We start from the raw sequence: 20,574 nt of genomic DNA on the forward strand, positions 1-20,574 counted from the left end.
AGGTCAGCATGCAAGATATTTGTCTAATCCTCGGTCACTATTAAAGTCTCTAAAAGGCATGGGGTTAGAATGGGAAGCTTGGGAGTCCAGTGGCCCAGTAAACGTTTCGGGTATTTTCCTTGTGACATAACCTAAACTAGAATTGTTGTGCAGTTGAATCTGAAGTTTGAGATTGAGGTGCTCTGCAAGAATCTTGCACTAGACATCAATGAGCTGAAACCTGGAAGTCTCCTGAAAGATAAGGATCGTCTGAAAAATCTGGATGAGCAGCTGTCTGCTCCAAAGAAGGATGTGAAGCAGCCAGAAGAGCTACCACCCATCACAACAACTAGTAAGTACCTTTCATATAGAACCCAGAACCACACTATAGAAGTTTAAATAAGGCAGGTTATGCTATTGCGAAGGAAAATGTGAAGCTGTGTATGCTACTGTAACATTGCTGAATGCTTGGGAGCACTTGGATAGTTTTGTAATAGAAGTAGTGTACAGAGTTTGGAGACAGGAAGAGAATTGAAGCGTCCTGAAGACTTAATTCTGCATGTGCTGTGTGTAGCTACTCCTTGGAAGGGAGTGAAGCAGGATGAGCTATTAACAAGACATTAAGGGCTAAACTGTGTCGTAACAAACAGCTCTGTTAAAATGTGCTGAAGCTAGTTTGGGGAAATAGAGAATAAAAACTGCTTGATAAGTTCAGGAGGCTTCATGATCAAACTGTGAAACTTTTGTTTCTTGGTCACGTGCTGGTTTAAACGAGAAGTATTTACTTCCATTATAAGCATTTGCTTTTCATTAATGGTTTGATACAAACATTCTTGTATTCTACAGCTGCTTCTACAACTCCAGCTACCAGCACCACTTGTACAGCCACAGTTCCTCCACAGCCCCAGTACAGTTACCACGACATCAACGTCTATTCTTTAGGAGGGTTGGCTCCACATATTACCTTAAATCCAACGGTAAGTTTTAGAGCTGACTTGGTTTGCTAAAAGAATTCTTACCACCAGTGTTGCCACAGATGTCAGCTGGCAGGAGCAGCATTTTGCAAGTTAAAGATACTGGAGACTCACTTCTCAAAAGTAATGGGGAGGGTGAATGCTAACAAGTAGTCAAATGGAGAACTTCAGGGGTGGTTAGTAGTTGCATTAGCAATCTTAAATGGTCAAGTGATCTTTCACTGTCACATTAGTTTTCACTGTCACATTAGTATCCGTTTTATTTCTGGCAGTAAGTGTCAGTGGGGATAGTTGCTATGAGGACTTAAGCTTAAAAGGAGCTTCTGCACTCATTAAGAGCAACTTAGCTCTTAGTCTTTGCATTGTGCTCAGCTGTGACTTTGGAAGAAAAATGGTCAGGTGTCCCAGTTTCAGAATTATCAGATACTGTAGTAGCTGTGTGTGGAACACAGGAGTGCCGCACTGCAGACAAGCTATGACAGTAAACTTAAAAGTTGTTAAGAAAATGTGACTGTCCAGGGTAGACGGGACTCTAGTTTACTTTATTCTCACTTAACTTCCCTAATCCTCCTCCAGATCCCGCTGTTCCAAGCCCACCCGCAGTTGAAGCAGTGCGTGCGGCAGGCGATTGAGCGAGCAGTGCAAGAGCTCGTCCACCCGGTGGTCGATCGATCCATTAAGATTGCCATGACTACTTGTGAGCAGATAGTCAGGAAGGACTTTGCTCTGGATTCAGAGGAGTCACGGATGCGTGTGGCCGCGCACCATATGATGCGGAACCTGACTGCTGGGATGGCCATGATTACCTGCAGGGAACCTTTGCTGATGAGCATAGCTACCAACTTGAAAAACAGTTTTGCTACTGCACTGAGGGTAAGAGTCGCATCATCTGAAGCTTATTTCCAGCTTATGGGACTGTAGACATCCAGCATTAGCAAACTGGTTCTCCACAGTGTACACGTGTTGGTTAATTATGTGGCTTAACTAGTGTGAAGATTTAGTGGACAAAAGTCTCATGACTCTTGTGGAATTACAGTGAAAAAACTATGCTGCAATTACTGCTCATGTCAAATGCTCTTAAGCCTGTAAGATGGATCATCTTACGTTGCACACAAACTTCCTGAGTACCTTTTTATTTTGCCCCAGTGTGTTTAATCACATCCCAGAAGCCTTGAAGTGCTTATCTTTCTGTGGATTTTGAGATAGAAAAGCTAGAGTGGGGAGGACTGAATTGATTCTGGAACTTTCTGGTGATGTCTTGGATTGTCTCATGAGGCAAGGATGTATGTTTCGGGCAGATTTCATTTACTTGTGCTGTTAGCAGATACATAGTTAAGATTTTTCTGCCTGGCTCATTAATTCATTGGGTTTTCTAGAGGCTATTTTCAGCTCTTCATGAACAAAATTTGAGCTGCAGTGCAAACCTCCCCTTCTTGGCTAAGTAGAACAGTTCATGAACTGCTGGCCAGAACAGCAGCTGCTACCCAGAATACTTGCTGTGCTTACCATCAGTGTTGGCAACACACAAGCATAAGGATTTTGAAAATATCAAGGCATTGCTATCCTTTCAGGGATTTAAAAAAAAGAAGTCAAAGTACTGCTTACGTTTTGCTTAAGGGCATGTTACTATTTCCCATCTGGTGGGGAGTGACAGTGCAAAGACCCTTTTGCAATGGGGTTGCTCTCTTGCATGGTAACTGGCTCAAGAGTGTAGGATTTAATGGTCTGAAGGGAGTACAAAACGTTGGCAAGAATTGCATCTGCAAGTACTGGATGGATAGTTGGGTAGTCTGTGGTGTGACTCCCAGGCCTCAAACACTGACCCTTCATATGCAGAACTTGAAATAACTTGATTGCTGATAGGAAGAGCAGGAAAAGCATACAAATCAATTTTGTTCCATCCATCTTAAACACAAGTTAAGGATGGGAGTAAACAGTTCCACTGTTTCTTTGTTAACATGTGAGCTGAGACAGTGACTGCTTTTAGCAGCTGTGCTAATTATGATTCAGAGTTTGGGTGTCAAGCTAGTGACTGCAAGAGAAAACGCTGTTGTCCTCTGGGTAAGAGGGACACAAATATTTCTCTGGTGTGCAGTCTTGCTATGCTTCGTCAAATGTAACTACAGCCCAGCTAGGGAGGTGATTGGAGAAATGCTGGTAATCTTTTGGGTGGTACAAGAAGGTAGAGATGAGATACTGAAGTTGGGGAGGCAGGAACACAGACTGGTGTTACAGCTGTGAATATCTACCAGGCATGACGTGTCACTGAAGAACATGTGTAGGCAAAAGTAACTCAGGTTTTGTGGAAGGCTTAGTGCTAGTGCGTTGTGGTGTTTGTGAGAATGTCATGAATGGTATGAAAATGTAGCAACGTAGTATTCAAGTGTGGTTTTATCCCTGAAGATGTATGAAAGGGATACAGGGCCACTTGTAACCAAGGAGGTTTTCTTAAGGAGTAATGCTACAAAACATTGTGTTGCAGAAGAAAGTGCTGTGCAAGACATCAAAAAATTCACATCTGGCCTATTGTCTGTGAGGTGGGTTTAACAAGCAAGAACTTCTATTATTTGAAAGAAGCAGTGTAGTCTTCAGGAATTAATGAAATAGGGGTAGGTCTTAATGGACAAGGAAATCCAAGTAGATTGGACTGTTTGCGTTTCTATGTGTATTCCACTTCCAGTGGGGGTTGCTGCTTTGTACCCTGGAAAATAAGTCCATCTGTAAGGGTTCTTTTAAAGCAGACTCCTGAGAAGAGAAGAAAATTTCTATCAGAAAGGGAACCCAGTGAAAAAGGCTTTAGTACCACTGTTTTGCATTATTAGTGATGCACCTTTATATCTTCTAATTACAACCTAAAAAGTGGAAAAACTTCTAGGCTGTGCTGTGAGGCTTGCTTTTCCTGCATTAACATGTGTTGCATGTGCATCAGTATAAAGCAGGACTTTTATTTCTAAGCCCTGGAGATAGGTTGGTGGAGCACCTCCTGCTGTTTTGTTCCTTGTTGAAAGCCTTTACTGTCGTCTTGCTTACATGTTTTATTCAAAGCTATGGAAAATTAAATTTATTACTGTGTATTCCATGCAAAGAGAATGCACTCCTAAGAGCATTTCTTACTGCTGGTTTTCTGTATAGGTGCAGATTTTAAGACTAGTAATATACAGGGAAAATTTACAACTTTCACCGATTGTTGCGGTTTTCAATAGGCAGCCTCCCCACAACAGAGGGACATGATGGAGCAAGCAGCTGCCCAGTTAGCGCAGGACAACTGTGAGCTAGCATGCTGCTTTATCCAGAAAACGGCTGTGGAAAAGGCAGGCCCTGAGATGGACAAGAGGCTCGCAACTGTAAGTACGGGACCGCTGTCTCTTAAAAGTATTACGTGCGCTTATATACAGCCAGACTCAGTGTCTAAAATTCAGGGTGGTGTTTGGGGTTTTTTTCCTAGGAATTTGAGCTCAGAAAACATGCTAGACAAGAGGGTCGTCGGTACTGTGATCCTGTTGTGTTAACTTACCAGGCTGAGCGGATGCCAGAACAGATCAGGTTGAAGGTGAGGATATTAACTGAGCTATGTTCTGATGCTGCTCTTCTCCCCCTCCTAGTAATGAAAAGTGGATGGCACAGCTTCAGCTGAGCAATCCTGTGTATTGTTAGTCTTGCCACATAGTGCAACTACTATTAGCTTGATTAGTAATGGAAGCATATGAATATGTTGTTCCAAAATGAGTGTTCATATCACTTCCTCAATTCCTCGAAGACACTAAAAGTCCTGTCTCTTGGTCTGTGCTGTCCCCTTCACTGAAAGGTGACTAGTCTGTTTCATTGTCTTGCCTCCTTTATATTTGCTTCCCTTAAAGGGCATGTCATGTGCTCTCAGCAGAACATTTCTCTGGTGCATCAGACACACATGAAGCCAGTATTCAGTTGTTCCTGTTTCTGGGAATATGAGTTGCAGTTGTAGAGCAAAATCCTCCCGTCAGGAGGTGTGGCTGCAGAGATAGGACCTTGGTGCAAAGCAGCTGGATCCTGCTGCTTGATGTCTAGGCCACTCCATTTAAGAATGTGACTGAGTAGCTGCCTGTTACACAAACTGTCCTCATTTCTTACTGCTACACTGCTTAACAATGAGGTTAATGCCTGTTTTTTTTTTCCTTGCAAAGGTTGGAGGTGTGGACCCAAAACAGCTGGCTGTTTATGAGGAGTTTGCACGCAATGTCCCTGGCTTCTTGCCTACCAATGACTTAACTCAGCCTACAGGATTCTTGGCTCAGCCTATGAAGGTAGAGATTTCTGAACTAATCGGCTTGAGAGTACTGTAGCCCTTTTGGTGAATGTTGCAGAACTTGGGTCCCTTGCTAGAAGATTAGGAAGAGTCAGGTGTCTATTGCTTGGGAATAGTGGTTGAAAGGTGCGTTAATTTTAGTGTTAAACTAATGGCAATGTAAAACTTACATCCTGTCTTAGGGGCTTGTAACCCAAATTGGGACATGATCTGCAAGTTATGATTACTACGTGTAGTAGCAGTGAAACATTTTATTCAGATCTCAGGTTACTTTTGGGGGAAGATCATGGATGGCAAGCATAGATTTTGAGATAAAGAACAGGTTTTTATATGCATACTTGGTCTTAAGGACTGCTAGAATTGTTTGCTAGTTATTTCTGCAACTTAATTTGCTCATATTTGTGCATTTAAAATGCCAACATAACTAACCACGGTTCTGTAGACATCTAAATTCTGGGTGTTCTAATTTCTGAAGCAGAAGAGCCAATCAGTATTTTGAGTTTCACAAATACAGTCCTTGCAAAAATCACTCATCTCCCCTTTCTCTTAAGCAGCAAGCTTGGGCTACAGATGATGTAGCGCAAATCTATGACAAATGCATGACAGAACTGGAGCAGCACCTGCAGTCCATCCCACACACCCTGGCCATGAATCCTCAAGCTCAAGCATTGCGCAGCCTCTTGGAGGCTGTGGTAGTGGCTCGTAACTCCCGTGATGCTATTGCTGCACTTGGACTACTGCAGAAGGTGAGTGTTAACTCTTCTACTGTAACAACTCACCTCAAGTTTATTACTCACCTGGCTTGTGGATTGTCTTGTTGGTGACTGTATCTTCATTCATCCTGTGGAACTTGCTTGGTGAACAACACTGAACTGCTGTCTTTGGAAATTCAGTAAATAAAATTGGAAGAGGACCGTGGTGTTCGCTTGGTATATTTAAAACGTGGTGGCCAGGCTCCTGGGGGAAGGAGGAGGTACAGAATCCTGAGACTTAGGGGAGGTTTGTTCAAATGTGACAAGTAGAGAGCTCTTGCACTCCAGAGTAGTCTTTGATTTCAGGATGAGTTGGAAGCAAAGGAAAGATTCAAACTGCCCTTGTAGGTGGATAATATTGAGCATAGTACTGGATTTATAGTGGCACACTTGGGTGTTGTGTTTTGTAGTAACTGATCAATGAGTGTGTGTGGTGGGGTGACCCTGGCCAGTGGCCAAGCATCCATCCAGCTGCTTGCTCCTGCTGCTGTCCTGCAGGACAGGGAGAAAATAAAGGGAAGGCAAGATGACTTGTTCATTCAGATTATGACAGCTTAGTAGGGAAAGCAAAAGCTGTGTGCATAAACAAAACAAAAATTAAAAATCACTACTTCCCATTAGCAGGCTGATGAGTAGCCACCCCTAGAAAAGCAGGGCTTCAGTGCATGTAACATTGCCTTGGGAAGGCAAACACCATAACCATGAATGCCCCCCTTCATCTTCCTTTCCCTGAGCTTTTATTGCTGAGCATGATGTCATATGGTATGGGATATCCCTTTGTTCAGTTTGGGTCAGCTGTCCTGAATGAGTTGCTTCCCAAACTCTTGCCCATCCCCAGCCTACCCACTGGTGGGAGAGGCAGAGTGGGAAAGAGAAAGCCTTGATGCTGTGCAAGTTCTGTTCAACAACTGGCAAAACACTGGTGTGTTGACAACACTGTTTTCAGCACAGATCCAAAACACAGCATTATATGGGCAGCTGTGAAGAAAACTAACTCCATCCTAGCCAGAACTAGTAGACTGTACCAGGTGAGAAGTGTTGCAGTGAGCTCTGTGAGCTGAGCTGGTGTCAGTGCCTGTGTAGTAGCGCAGAGCATAGTGACAGATGTAGAGGGAAGTCCATTTGAGTGTAGTAGAAGGACACTGAGCTGTCTGCATGAGGATCCAAGAACAGTGGCAAAACAAAAGTAACTGAAATGTGGAGGGAGACTCTGCTCTTGACTGACAGTGCTCGTACCCGTTAAAGGATCTAGTCCTGACTTGACCAGGTGAACTGTGCTGCCCCTGTAGGACTCATCTTCCATTTGCTATAGACTAGCACAGATGCATTTCTGAACGCTGCAGCTCTTTGTCTAAAGAACCTGATAGCTGACCTCTGGCAAGTTCTTTAAATTTTCTTTGTTGTAGTTTTTCATGAGCCATATGCAGAATTGCTTGTGAGGAGGCATTAACCTACGGAAGCTGTAGCACAAACTGATGTGGTCTTTCATGCTGTTTGGTGCATACATAAAGCCAGTGGGGCATAGAGAGACTGTAGGCTTGTTTGTGGTAGGACAGCTGTGTACAGCGAATGTGTAGATGCCACAGTAGCTGGTAAAATCTCACATGGACTTATCAAGGGGTCAGCATGATGACTAAATTGGTTTTCACATGTCTGCCAAGTCTTCTGGTGATAACTTCTGTTGATGTAATTTGCAGAAGATTTGGAAGAGGACTTGTTTCTTCCTCTGCTAACAGGTTGCATCTATTCTAGGCTGTAGAGGGCTTACTGGATGCCACCAGTGGGGCAGATGCTGACCTTCTGCTTCGCTATCGTGAGTGTCATCTGCTTGTGCTGAAGGCTCTGCAGGACGGCCGTGCATATGGATCTCCGTGGTGTAATAAACAAATTACTAGGTCAGTTATGAGATAGCAGGAACGTTGATGGAACTTTCATTATCTTTTGAGAGTTACTGTGTTACTCTGAATCACTTGCCTGTTAATATTTTGTATTGCTGCAATTTGGACAGACAAAAATAACTAGCTTTATTGTCAGAAGTAACTAGATCTTCTGATAATGCTGCTTCATCCTAGAACCTGATGGGAATCTTGAATGGAATTAAGCATCAGAGATGCTCTGGGGGTTTTTTCCTCTATAATAGAGAAAGTTTCTATATGCTGTCACAAACTGTGACATGGCATATGCCTACAGCAGAAGCACTAGTGCTTCAGCTAGACAGATGTACCACTTTGGCCTTGAGAGGCTTCTTATGCTGAATAAACTGAAGCTCTTGAAGGGCTGTTGTGACTAGTTGTGCAGGGCAACAAATGCTTGAGGCTGATGGCTCTTCTGAACTCAAACATTACCTTAGAGAATGCTCTAGAAGAGGGTTTTTTTGGAGCTGGGTAATGAATCACAGTGAATGACACAGTTTCTGAAGTATTAGATTTGAGCTGCTTTGCTTAAACTGTGGTGTTTAAGTACACTTTTTAAAAGTCCAATTCTTCAGGTGCCTGATTGAATGCAGAGATGAGTACAAATACAACGTGGAAGCTGTGGAGCTGCTAATCCGCAATCACCTTGTTAACATGCAGCAGTATGACCTTCACTTGGCTCAGGTAAAGGGAACCTGCTCTTTTGGAGGAGAAGGATTATGGTCAGGCCACTGTAAGATTTGTGGTTGAACTTAATTTACCTTTTTCACGTTGACAGTCAATGGAGAATGGCTTGAACTACATGGCTGTGGCATTTGCCATGCAGTTGGTGAAGATCCTGTTGGTGGATGAGAGAAGTGTTGCCCACGTAACAGAGGCAGATCTGTTTCACACGATTGAAACCCTCATGAGGATTAATGCTCATTCCAGAGGAAACGCCCCAGAAGGGTGAGATTGAAATACTGTGCGATATATTACTTCTCTCATGTGTGTTTATGATTTGTATGTTACATAGGCAATGTCTCATCATTCAGTCATACAGCTTTAAACTGTCTTTAGGGCTGCAGTCCTCTGTTAGTTTAAACTGTTACTCTAATGTAATTGTGCTGATTCTGTGTTAAAATAGAGGCAGCTGCAGCATCATGTCAAACTGAATGCATGAGCAGAAGAATCTTTCTATGCACTGTGCTCCAAAATACCATGGTACTGTGAGAAACTTGCTTAAATTCCTGCTTTATCAAATTTAGGCAATATTCTTACCTGTTCAAATCTTAAATATCTAGGTGTTAATATGTTAATTTGTTAATCACAAGCAATTCATCAAATTAGACAATCTTTTCTATAGACAGTTTTGTTTGGAGTCTACAAACCAATCACCCACCAATCTCACATGGCTTGTGTATCCACCAGCAGATAATTGGGCAGCACGTGTTGCCACAGCATCTGGAAATACCTGTGGGACTTGCAGGCCTCCTATTACTAAGGTGGAAGCAGTTGCTGCTGGTTTTGAGAAAGACTTGGATTGCAGCTTGGAGAACTCTGGATTGCTGTGAGAGCAACCAGCAGCTGGCTGCTGGTGGTGGCAGTGGCTGCCACAACCAACACAACTGGTAGTGGGAGGTCCCAAAAGAAAAGTCCTTCCGTTTGCAGTTGATGTGGGTAGACTGTCTTCGTCTGACTTTCACTGCAGCCAGGTTTAGTGCCCCAGTCAGGCTGTTTAGCACTGACATGTCACTATCTCGGAGCATTTTAGGGCTTCCAAAGTCTGCAAAAGTGAAGCTATTTCTAGTACTTGTGCTTTGTTGCAGCACACTGCTGTATGAATTAGAGAGGAACATCAAAGCTTGAATGACTTCAGTGTTCTTTCTTTCATCATAACTGTATCTGCTTTCATGACTTATTTTGGCTATTCCAGGGAGGACTGGAAGATACAAAGATTTAATATAAGAAATAATTTGCTTTCTTTCAACTGTATTTGACCGTGTTTCCAGTTCCCACACCTCCTGGGGGAGAAGTTCTAACCCAGCTCTTGCTCTGGTCTGTTGCATTAGATTACCCCAGCTGATGGAAGTGGTCCGATCAAACTATGAAGCAATGATTGACCGTGCTCATGGAGGTCCCAATTTCATGATGCATTCAGGAATTTCCCAAGCCTCTGAGTATGATGATCCGCCAGGTCTGAGGGAGAAGGCAGAATACCTGCTGAGGGAGTGGGTGAACCTCTACCATTCAGCGGCAGCGGGCCGTGACAGTACCAAAGCATTCTCTGCGTTTGTTGGACAGGTAGAGCTTTTGGAAAGAAAGGTGCTTTTTATTCAACATAAGTAGGGTGTGATGCCCTCCATTTTAAAGCAGTGTTATAACCCATGTTAGGCATCCTTTTGAAACTTTCAGGTGTATGGCAGTTGACTATCAAAATTTTGTCTGTTTTTGATGGTAAAGTTCTTTAGAAACGCCTGCTCTTCGCCAAATCGTGTTCTTCAGATACTGTAGCAACAAGCTGTCAGTTCAGACCATGAGTTTTGGGATAAGTCTGGTGGGAAACAAACTTCAGCTGAGATAGCTGTTGGGAATAGTTCTGACACGCTCTGTGTAATGAAGCTTAACTAGTGTTGCTCCTTATGGGTGACAGTAAAAGCACTGGCAGCCTACGGAAGGAAACTGCTAATATAGACATGTGGGTGAATTGTTTCAGACCACATGAACAAGGGAATCCTTTTTCTAACTGGAATCATTAGAGTGAGGAAAAACTTGAAACTATATTAGCTAAAGTGATGCCTAAATTTAAACAGCCTCCAACACTTCACTCCAGGGCACCTTAACAGCTGTGATGAACAGCCCACATCTGCCTTCCAGCTGTGGCTGAGAAGGGAGATGCCCTCAGTAGCCCAACATGTGTGGTCACAAACTCCCTATATATCTGCAGTCATCTTCCTAAAACTGTGCTCCTGGTAGCTCCTTGACTGCAGCTGCAAGGAAGCCCCTGACTTAGTCTGTTTGCAGAAATGCCACAGATTTTGCAGCTACTAATGAGAAGTTCAAGCTATGAAATATGCATAAGGACCTCGACTGATGCAGTGATTTTTTTTCATGTGATGTTTAAAAAAAGTGTCCTGTACTGGCCTGTAGCCAGCTTTCTGTTGGTCTGACTTCTACTGCGTAGCATCTTTTTTGAATGTCTTTAATGAGTCTTTTGTTAAACCCACTATTTTAAAAAAAATAGGTTCACCTCTTCATGTGACCCCACTCTTCTCATACCTTAAAGTATGCTTATAAAGCCTACTTCAGTATAGTATACTCTAATACTCAATGCACTTTTCCTGCTTCACCCTTTTATCGCACTTGTTTGCTTACCTCTTGTATGTGTTTGATCAGATTTGAAATAGCAATTGAAATATATCAAAGTGCAGTGTTTATATATAATTTCTTCCTTACAGGCTTTCGCTGTGGGTTTTAAAGGAGTATTTTGTAATAACTGCATTAAACAAGGTTTTATTACTGAACTTAAATGACCATAATTTTGGCTGCTTAAATTAAGTGTTGCTTCCGTTCCACTAATCTTTAGGACAAGGAGCATAGAACTTTGAGGGCAGATACATGAATTCCTTTTTTAAAAAAAAAGTTTCTCCAGAAGTACTAGAAGTTCTCCAAGAGTTAGCGATTATGCTGTTTATGTAGCTTCGTGTCTGTACAGTTTAGAAGATGCTTTATTTAAACCCCAGAGGTTTCCTGTGGTATAACTTGTTTCTTTTTGATGGCTTTAATACTGTGGGTAACAAATAAAAGGAGGTCTCTTTTTTTATGTATGTTATTAAAAACAACACCCCAACGCAAAACAAAAAAAGCCCACGCAGTCTTTCTCTGCATGTAATGTCCCCATAAGGAGAATTCACTTTCCCAGTGCAGTTTGCTTATACAGAATGTTGCTGCAAAGCAGTGATGGTTCCTGAGCTAGTAGCTGAAGTCTGTCCTTCGCAGAGCTTGTACACCCTGTGTGGGCTCCTAAAGGCCTGACAGACTGAACTGCTGCTGCCTCTTGCTGTCCTTCGTGCAAGTGCTGGTGGCAGAACTGATAGTGAAACAGGCTCCTCAGCTATGCTGATGGTTTGAAAAGAATTGGGATCAAAAAGACTATTTGGGAGGAAACGTCCGTGCTAAAATGGTGTTGCCACCCTCAAGTTACCTTGAAAATACTCATCTTGGGGAGAAGTAGCTGAGATGCCTTGCTACCCATCTCTTGAGAGTGTGATACAAATTAATTGTGCCAGGCAAGGTGGGTGCTTTATAAAGTGTGTGTTGTTTGAACTAAGTTGTAAAATTAACTTTCTGTGGTTATGGTTCTAAGGTTTTTTTCCTTTCCTGGATAGATGCACCAGCAAGGAATTCTGAAAACAGATGACCTGATCACCCGCTTTTTCCGTCTTTGCACCGAAATGTGTGTTGAAATCAGCTATCGGGCTCAGGCTGAGCAACAGCATAATCCTGCTGCCAACCCCACTATGATTCGAGCCAAGTGCTACCACAACCTGGATGCCTTTGTGCGACTTATTGCACTGCTTGTGAAGCACTCTGGGGAGGCAACCAACACAGTTACAAAGATCAACCTCCTGAATAAGGTGGGGAACCCTCTTTGTACTCATGGCATTTAAAGTCCGTAAGCGGGTGTACCTTTGCTGCTAAATGTAAAATACAGACTTAATGCAGGCTACTGCTGAAGTATCAGGTGAGGACTTCAATGGGTTGGTCACCAAAATGATAAAATGTGGAGTGGAGCATCAGGATGCCAAGTGGCTTTCTTGTTCACAAAGATTTCATATCAAACCTGAAACTCACCTTTGTGCCTTGAAATGAAAAAGTCAGCTGCATTAGAAAGTGTGCTTTAAGGTTGGTGATTCCTGCGTGTCTGCCTTGATTTTGTGAGGGCCTTGCTGATGTTCTTACACTGCTTGGTTTATGGCTAGATGGTCTTTAATTAAGACCTTCCAACACTGCCAGGTCGGTCATTGTGACTGTGATCCATGCAACAGGGAGAGCAAAGTATAGTGGTTGGGAGTTGCTGATACACACTATATTGTAATGCTTCCAATAACTAGATTTTTTGGGTTTTGTTAGAATCTCCTGGCGTTTTTTACTGATGGTTAAAGTATTACCTATAGGCTGACTTCTAAAGTAATTCTTGCTGTAACCACTGCAATGTCTTGATCTCTTTAGGTTCTAGGTATTGTGGTGGGAGTTCTTCTACAAGACCATGATGTTCGGCAGAGTGAGTTTCAGCAACTTCCTTACCATCGCATTTTCATCATGTTGCTGTTGGAATTAAATGCTCCTGAGCATGTGCTGGAGACCATCAACTTCCAGACACTCACAGCTTTCTGGTATGTATTTGAGATTGGCCACAATGCTTTCCTGGTAGGATCTAGATTTTTTTCATCTAAAGGCTATCTTGACTGTTCCTTTGTGGTGGCTTAATCACATTCAGAATAACTGGTTCTCCTATAGACTGTCCACTTGCTTGTTTTAAGAAGGATGACTGGTAAAACTCAAGATGCTAAAATGCCTTGCTTTTAGGGCTGTGTATGTTTTCCCTCAATGTTACGAAAAGCAGTCTTATTGCTGTGCACTTCTAACCTGCTCTAACTTTTCTTTCAGTAACACATTTCACATCCTGAGGCCTACAAAAGCTCCAGGTTTTGTTTATGCCTGGCTGGAACTGATCTCCCATCGGATATTTATTGCAAGAATGCTGGCACATACACCACAGCAGAAGGTGTGGCTGCAGTTTATCTCTTCTGAATTAAAAAGCTCACACGGATGCTTATCTGGTGTGGTGCTGTTTCACATCTTGAAGTGCACTAGTAGCATGGCTGTTCTGTTTTTGTTGTCTTCCATATTCACAGTAACCTAACTGCATGGAGGAGAGTCTTTGTGTCAATAAACTATGGAATATAGGGTGAACTGAATTTAAAAACATGCCTTTGTCAAAGTCTGGAAAAGCTGTAGTCTGGACCAAATACTGTCGACTCAGTATGGCATGTTGAGTGTTCTGGAAACACCCATAGCATATGATGTGCAGCTGAAGGCCTTGAAACGAGCTGTGCTGCTCTCAACTGCTAGAGCTAGCAGTAGGACATAACTTTGACCCAGGTTTATATGAAGAGCAATCTAATTAATAGTTTTGAAATTAAAATAACTGCTCTTCATTGCATTTTTTCCACCTGCTGTTTTTTTCTTGACAGGGTTGGCCTATGTATGCCCAGTTATTGATCGATCTCTTCAAGTACTTGGCTCCTTTCCTTAGAAATGTGGAACTCACCAAACCTATGCAAATTCTTTACAAGGTAAAAAAAGTGTCAGCTAATAGATGCTACTTCCAACCAAAGTTTTCTGAAAGTAGAGGTGTTCTGGTAGCAAAATATGATTTACTGTTCTTTTATTAATTTCTATCTTAGCGTTAAATGCAAATCTGGTGTGGGACAGAAACAGGCAACCTTCCCACATTAATTTCTTCCTGTTAATGTTAACCACATGGCATAGAAGGATGGCTCTGCAAGCTCTTGGGCATTTTCAACAGTTACACACCTCTTTGCTATTTCATTTCACAGGGCACTCTGCGTGTGTTGCTGGTCTTGTTGCATGATTTCCCAGAATTTCTTTGTGACTACCACTATGGGTTCTGTGATGTGATCCCACCTAACTGTATTCAGCTAAGGAATCTGATCCTGAGTGCCTTCCCACGGAACATGAGGCTTCCAGACCCTTTCACCCCCAATCTAAAGGTAGGACTTATGTTCATGAGTTCGAAAAGCTTTAATGCTCAACATACTCCTTAGCCAGTTTTTTTGGCTGAGACTGGAAATCTGGGAACAGTTTAACTGATAATTGAATCCATGCAACCATTCAGAAGTTAACAGGTAAGTCAAAATTTAAGTGACATAGCAGCTAGCAGAACAGCATTTTTTTAAAGTAGGTATGTTTCAGTTATGTTTGTAGAGCTCAATGTTTTACAGTTTCCATACTGAGCGGGATACAATCCTTGTCCTGTATGGAGTTTGTTGCAGTTGGAAGCATAAAGCTTGCCTCTGGACTGCATGGCTTCATTGGCCCTGTAGATACTGAGCTTGCTTGTGAGGTGTGTGCAGGTTCAACCTGACAGGACAGGTTGTTGGGAGCTGTGTTACTTGAGAACTGCGTCGAGAACCGAGCTTCCGCATGGAAAACCGGAGGGCTTTTCTTTTTCGAGAGGGAGGCTGACCTGATGGCATCCCTAGATCCGACTGCCACACAGTGTTGGATTGTATAGTTTGTGCTCCGCAGGATGCTGGCGACTGGAGCTCAGTCAACTCGTGGCTGAAGAGCTGGTGTCTGAGCACTATAGAATTGTAAATACTTTTTTGATGAGAAACACGGGCGCCATCTTATCTTGCAAATAATTAGATAAACTACCATTCTGAAGCAAGCCTCTTGCATAATGGGGAGAGACTTTGAAAAGTGTTAATGTTACCTGACTAAATCTTTGGGCATATGCCAGTCTCCTGATGGTAGAATGATTAGAAATTTCTCACACTGCTAAAGTATTGCCCTATTATTCTCCCTTGCCTGAGCTGTGCAGGGTGATGGGAGTAAAGCTGCAATACTCATTCAGTTAGCACTTCTTGAGACTGAAGAAGGCTGTTCTTGACTTGTGTGGATGCTTGCACTTTTTTTAACTACCCAACTGTCTTGAGTGTAGATAGGGAGACTTCAAAGGCGGTGACTGAATTCCCCTACGGCCTTCGCCCTTGAATTCTTTTATCCTCTACTCTCAATTCTTTGAGACAGTCATCTAATAAGTTTGCACATTAGAGACCAAGTTTCTTCCGAAATCTGCAGAAGTCTAGTGTTTCCTTTTCATTGCTGGTAGGTAAAGTGATCAACAGCAGTAGTTGATGTAATAATCTCTTACAGAGCTGCTTTTGCGATTTGTTCCTCTAGAGAGTGCTTATGGCTTAGCTGACTGTTTTCTCTCAACAGGTGGACATGTTAAGTGAGATTAACATTGCTCCAAGAATACTCACAAATTTCACTGGAGTGATGCCACCTCAGTTCAAGAAAGACTTGGATTCCTATCTCAAAACCCGTTCTCCGGTCACTTTTTTGTCTGACTTGCGCAGCAACCTACAAGTGAGTGGCTGGTTTCAGAAGATGCTGAATTTAAAATGTTGGACAAATGATCTTGCTGGCTGAGTTGCCCTTCTTTCTTGCAGGAATTTTGTTGGTGTGTAGCAAGCATGTGTTCCAGACAGTAGAAAACCCTGTGAAAATGCATGCTTCTCTGAATAATTCTTCTGCCGCTCCCTAGCAGGATGTTTAAGTGTGTGTTAAGTAGTTTCAGCCAGGTGGAATTGAAGGAAAGAGGAATGTTTACTTTAATGGCCTTAAAGTGATTCAGTTTAAAAGTAGTTGGTTTTAGCTACTTGAGCTGCCAAATGCTCATACTGAAAAACCAAAGGTTATCCAAAACTTTGACTCTTCTGCTTGCATGTCTCTAGTGCGTAATCTTGCAAATCTTTACTGAAGATTGTAGTTAGAGCTGATTACATCGAGCTTGTTTCTTTTTGTCCTCAACCATTGGGCGATGGAGTGTCTTGTGGCATCCATCACTCTACTCCAGCGCCGTTTACCCAGGCATTGTCTTGAGTTTCAATGGGTTTTATTGAACTTCATTGCAGTTTTTTAGAATCTGATTAAATTTTCACTCCAAAGGGATTCATTGTTATAGAAACGTATGGATCTGCATGCTAATGCTTTAGGGGTAAAAAGGTAAATTAGCTAAAGCCCGGTTCAGAATTTTTAGCCAACACCATTTTGTACATCACATGGCTTGGCTTGCAGCAGACGTCAGGACTGAAGTTGGATTTTCTCAGAAAATTGCTCAGACTGACGCATTCACCCAGGTGGTCTGTATTTCAGCCAGCCTCTGGCCCTGGTGAATTCAGATTGCCTTTATATCATTTTTTTCTTCTAGGTAGGGAGTACAAAAATTGTCTGTTGGGTCTGTCCACACTTTGCTGATGCTTTTGAAAATATATATATGTTTATGTCTAAACTGCTTTATTACAAAAGGGTAAACGCCAAATTGAATTTGTGGATGTCGGAGTGTGTTGTCTTCTGTATAATCAAGAAGATATTTGGGTGCTGTTGTTGTACATGCTGTACCTTTGATTGCTGAAGGAATATAGAATGTTAATGCTTTTTATATCTTTGCTATTAGGTATCAAATGAACCTGGCAACCGCTACAACATCCAGCTGATTAATGCACTGGTGCTCTACGTAGGTACTCAAGCTATTGCGCACATTCACAACAAAGGCAGCACGCCCTCTATGAGCACCATTACCCACTCAGCTCACATGGACATCTTCCAGAATTTGGCAGTAGACCTGGACACTGAAGGTGAGCTGGAAACGCTTCTAGTTCAACGATGTTGAATTTAACAGCAGATTGCTTGAGCTATGAGAAACACAGAGATCACTTCATGTAGCTGTTAGTAAATTCACAGTAAGTAGTGCTATGTTAGAATATTAAACTGGATACAGGAGCAATATTAAAACCAAATGTTCAACGTATTCAAGGGAATGAGAAATAAAATTAATGAGGAGGAATTGAATTCTTACTGCCTCCCTCAGCTTGGGTTCATAAGGCTTTTTCATATCTTCAGTTTTTGGTTCTTGTACCTTCAAGGCTCACAAACCTTAATCTTAAGCGATGCTAGTTGCTGCTTTATTCCTTTTTGTGTGTGTGTAAGGGAAACTGTGTACTCACTGTTCCTCTTCTGCAGGCCGGTACCTTTTCTTGAATGCCATTGCCAATCAGCTGCGATATCCCAACAGTCACACCCACTACTTCAGTTGCACCATGTTGTACCTGTTTGCAGAGGCCAACACTGAGGCTATCCAGGAGCAGATCACTAGGTGAGAGGGAAGGCATTTAACTTCCCAGCATGCAGCTTCTCCCTTTCCTTCCCTCTGTCTTTTGGATCTTTGAGCTCTGACTGGTTTTACTTTTGGATTTCAGGGTTCTCTTGGAACGACTGATTGTAAATAGGCCTCATCCCTGGGGTCTCCTTATTACTTTCATTGAGCTGATAAAAAATCCAGCATTTAAGTTCTGGAACCATGAGTTTGTTCACTGTGCTCCAGAAATCGAGAAGTGAGTATAAATTAACCGCAAAAATCCCTAAAACAATTTCTCTGAAGCAGGGGCCGAGTTGCACCTCACATTTTTAGCGCTTGGTAGCAGAAGCGCCCGTTTCCTGCCCTAAACGCACCTAACGCTGCTTTGCTTCTGTGTTCAGGTTGTTCCAGTCGGTTGCACAGTGCTGCATGGGGCAGAAGCAGGCCCAGCAAGTCATGGAAGGGACTGGTGCCAGTTAGATGAGCTGCATCTTGCGTTGCAAGCGTGCCAGCCTGGAGGTCCCCGTCCCATCGACTGACAGAAGACTCTGTAAGGCTCCTCCTGACCTTCCCAGCCCCCTTGATTGGGTAGACACAACAGACCCTGGGTGAAAGTCTATGTGGGCACGTTCCAAAGTTTGAAACAAATTTTTGACTTTTGGCCAAAATTCAGAAGATGCTGTGAATATCATTTTGAACTAGTGTAAATACAAGGAACAGAAACGTTTGTCTGGACTTTTGGGTTTGTGCAAATTGTGTAAAAGGCAGGTGGGTAACTGGTGCCTGTCCAGCTTGTAATAAAGGGGCAGCTGCTGATGCCAAGCACTTGTCTGGGGCAGACCTCCTTGTCCTGGCATTCCCAGACTCCCAAAGAATATTGAAAAGCCAGTTATAATATTATGTAACTTATTTTTCTTTATGTGGATGGGGGACCTTTAAATCACTAAGTTGTTTTACAAAAAAAAAAAAGGTGGATGTGTTTGGAATATGGGAATACTATGGAGTATGGGAGGGGTGAGGGAGGGGTTAAGGTTCAGCGTTGCTTTCCCCCCACCCACATCAAATGCTGACAGACAGCAAGTGGAGCGGCAGTCAGAGAATGTCTCCTTCCTCTTGGAGAAGACACACCTCAGGCCCTTTGGGAGAGGGTCAGCTGTTTTTAGTAAAGAAACCAGAGACCAGGCCTATAGCTTTTTTTTTTTTCACACTTGTAAATTTTGGAAGGTGGGGGGTTAAATCTAGGCCTTTCCTGCCCCCCCACCCTGTGACCACACAGTATAAGTTTGTAAAAAAAGAACAAAAAAAAAAAACCAAAAGAAAAAAACAAAACAAAAAACCCAAAGGACCAATACAGCCCATTTTGTAAGGATTTTGAATGTTTTGTAAAGTATTGGTCCCTGTGTTGTATTTTGTAACCTTTCTAGTTCTTGGGCTTTAGTTCTCCCACTTCTTGTATGTATGCATACTGTAGTTACACATTAAAGTCATGACATGCAGCACGTGCCACTGTGCTTATTCTCTCCAGTTCCATCCTGCCTGGCCAGTTGTTGTCTTTCCAAGTCTGTTCCACCCATCCAAAGCCTGCAGTTTTCCAGTGTGTTTTGGGCGATGCCTTACTGAAAACACCTGGGTTTCTTTTCTAGTGTAAGCTCAGAGGGGAGAATTGTGGGGACTAGACAGGGCCTTGCTTTGAAGCACAGAAGGACAGGACAGTTGTGTGGAGATAGAAATACTTTAGTTGTGAGTTCACGAGCAGAGTTTGTCCCTGACAAGGTTGTGCTAGAAAGGAGACTGCTTGCAGTGGAGGGGTACAGAGCACAGACAGCAGACCAGCTTCACTTCCAACAACTTGCACCCTGCTACGATACTCCCTTCAGCAAGGATCTGTGCAAGGTTGCTAGTTAGTTGTAATAAAGATAGGTGGCTTCAGTGCTGCTAACACTACAAAATCTTTTAGCCTGTGCTTTTGCAACCTAGCAGATACTAGAAATAGAGCTTCAATGCTTTTTTAGATAATGTTACTAGTTTAGTTTGTTAAAGCTAGCTGACTGCTGTTGTATGGGTAGAGAGGTCAGGATTGCCTGCTCACGTTTAAGGGACTGTGTACCTGTGTGATCTTGCTGCACAGAACAAAAACTAGCTCCAGGGGACCACTGAGCCAGCAGTGCCAGTGACTGCAGCTCAGAGGGAGTTCTGTGACCTGTTTCTGGGCAGTTCAGTCAGCTGTGTCAGGGAGTAATGTCTTGCCAGTTCCTAGAATTTCCTGGCGCTTTGGCAGGTCAGCAGTTGTGCTGAAACTGAGCCTTTTGAAGTTGGAATTTTTTGGCCCTGGTTTTGCAACTCCAGCTTAATCTTCCTCCTGTACTGGGTTAGGATACAGAGAATTACCAGCAACCAGTTTTTCTTTATCTAGTCCACATGCCATGGGATTTTTTTTTCTGCCATTTAACTCCATGCAGAGCTTATTGACTTGTTCTAATGACTCAAAGCTCAAAGGTCTCTCTGGTTCTGTACTAATGCTGCTGTACATGGCTTGTTTCCTTTAGGCTCTAAGAACTGTTAGGCTGGTGTAAAGAGGGGGGTGGAAGGTGGACAGGACTCAGCCAAGATCTGGCTGAGTAGGATGGAGGCCACTGCACTTCATAACCCTCTCCTGACAGTGAGGAACCTGCAACTGGTACTGTCAAAGTAAATAGTGCTGGTGTCAGCTCCCCAAGGATTATGTGTCCTTGCCAGCAGTGCC

General features: G+C 42.9%; 1 protein-coding gene across 16 annotated transcripts in view; it reads left to right on the forward strand.

Annotated features, from left to right (window-relative positions):
* CNOT1 (CCR4-NOT transcription complex subunit 1) overlaps positions 1–19,327 on the forward strand; it is a 59,961-nt gene extending 40,634 nt beyond the window's left edge. For 8 of the 16 annotated variants that reach the window (XM_074840179.1, XM_074840186.1, XM_074840185.1 and 5 more), the window contains 21 exons: positions 154–331; positions 826–956; positions 1,530–1,826; positions 4,157–4,297; positions 4,399–4,503; positions 5,114–5,233; positions 5,787–5,981; positions 7,740–7,882; positions 8,476–8,584; positions 8,679–8,848; positions 9,952–10,204; positions 12,268–12,516; positions 13,112–13,275; positions 13,550–13,667; positions 14,137–14,238; positions 14,503–14,676; positions 15,911–16,060; positions 17,151–17,331; positions 17,717–17,849; positions 17,953–18,087; positions 18,233–19,327. In XM_074840179.1, the coding sequence (XP_074696280.1) occupies positions 154–331; positions 826–956; positions 1,530–1,826; positions 4,157–4,297; positions 4,399–4,503; positions 5,114–5,233; positions 5,787–5,981; positions 7,740–7,882; positions 8,476–8,584; positions 8,679–8,848; positions 9,952–10,204; positions 12,268–12,516; positions 13,112–13,275; positions 13,550–13,667; positions 14,137–14,238; positions 14,503–14,676; positions 15,911–16,060; positions 17,151–17,331; positions 17,717–17,849; positions 17,953–18,087; positions 18,233–18,311 (3,327 nt within the window). In that variant the 3' untranslated portion in view covers positions 18,312–19,327. Of the gene's footprint in view, positions 1–153; positions 332–825; positions 957–1,529; positions 1,827–4,156; positions 4,298–4,398; positions 4,504–5,113; positions 5,234–5,786; positions 5,982–7,739; positions 7,883–8,475; positions 8,585–8,678; positions 8,849–9,951; positions 10,205–11,878; positions 12,171–12,267; positions 12,517–13,111; positions 13,276–13,549; positions 13,668–14,136; positions 14,239–14,502; positions 14,677–15,910; positions 16,061–17,150; positions 17,332–17,716; positions 17,850–17,952; positions 18,088–18,232 lie in introns of those variants that run through there. The other 8 variants (XM_074840189.1, XM_074840192.1, XM_074840190.1 and 5 more) reach the window with 5 other exon arrangements.
* The last annotated feature ends 1,247 nt before the right edge of the window (positions 19,328–20,574 follow it).

Source organism: Strix aluco, chromosome 14, assembly GCF_031877795.1.
Source record: "Strix aluco isolate bStrAlu1 chromosome 14, bStrAlu1.hap1, whole genome shotgun sequence".
NCBI classification, from domain to species: domain Eukaryota; kingdom Metazoa; phylum Chordata; class Aves; order Strigiformes; family Strigidae; genus Strix; species Strix aluco.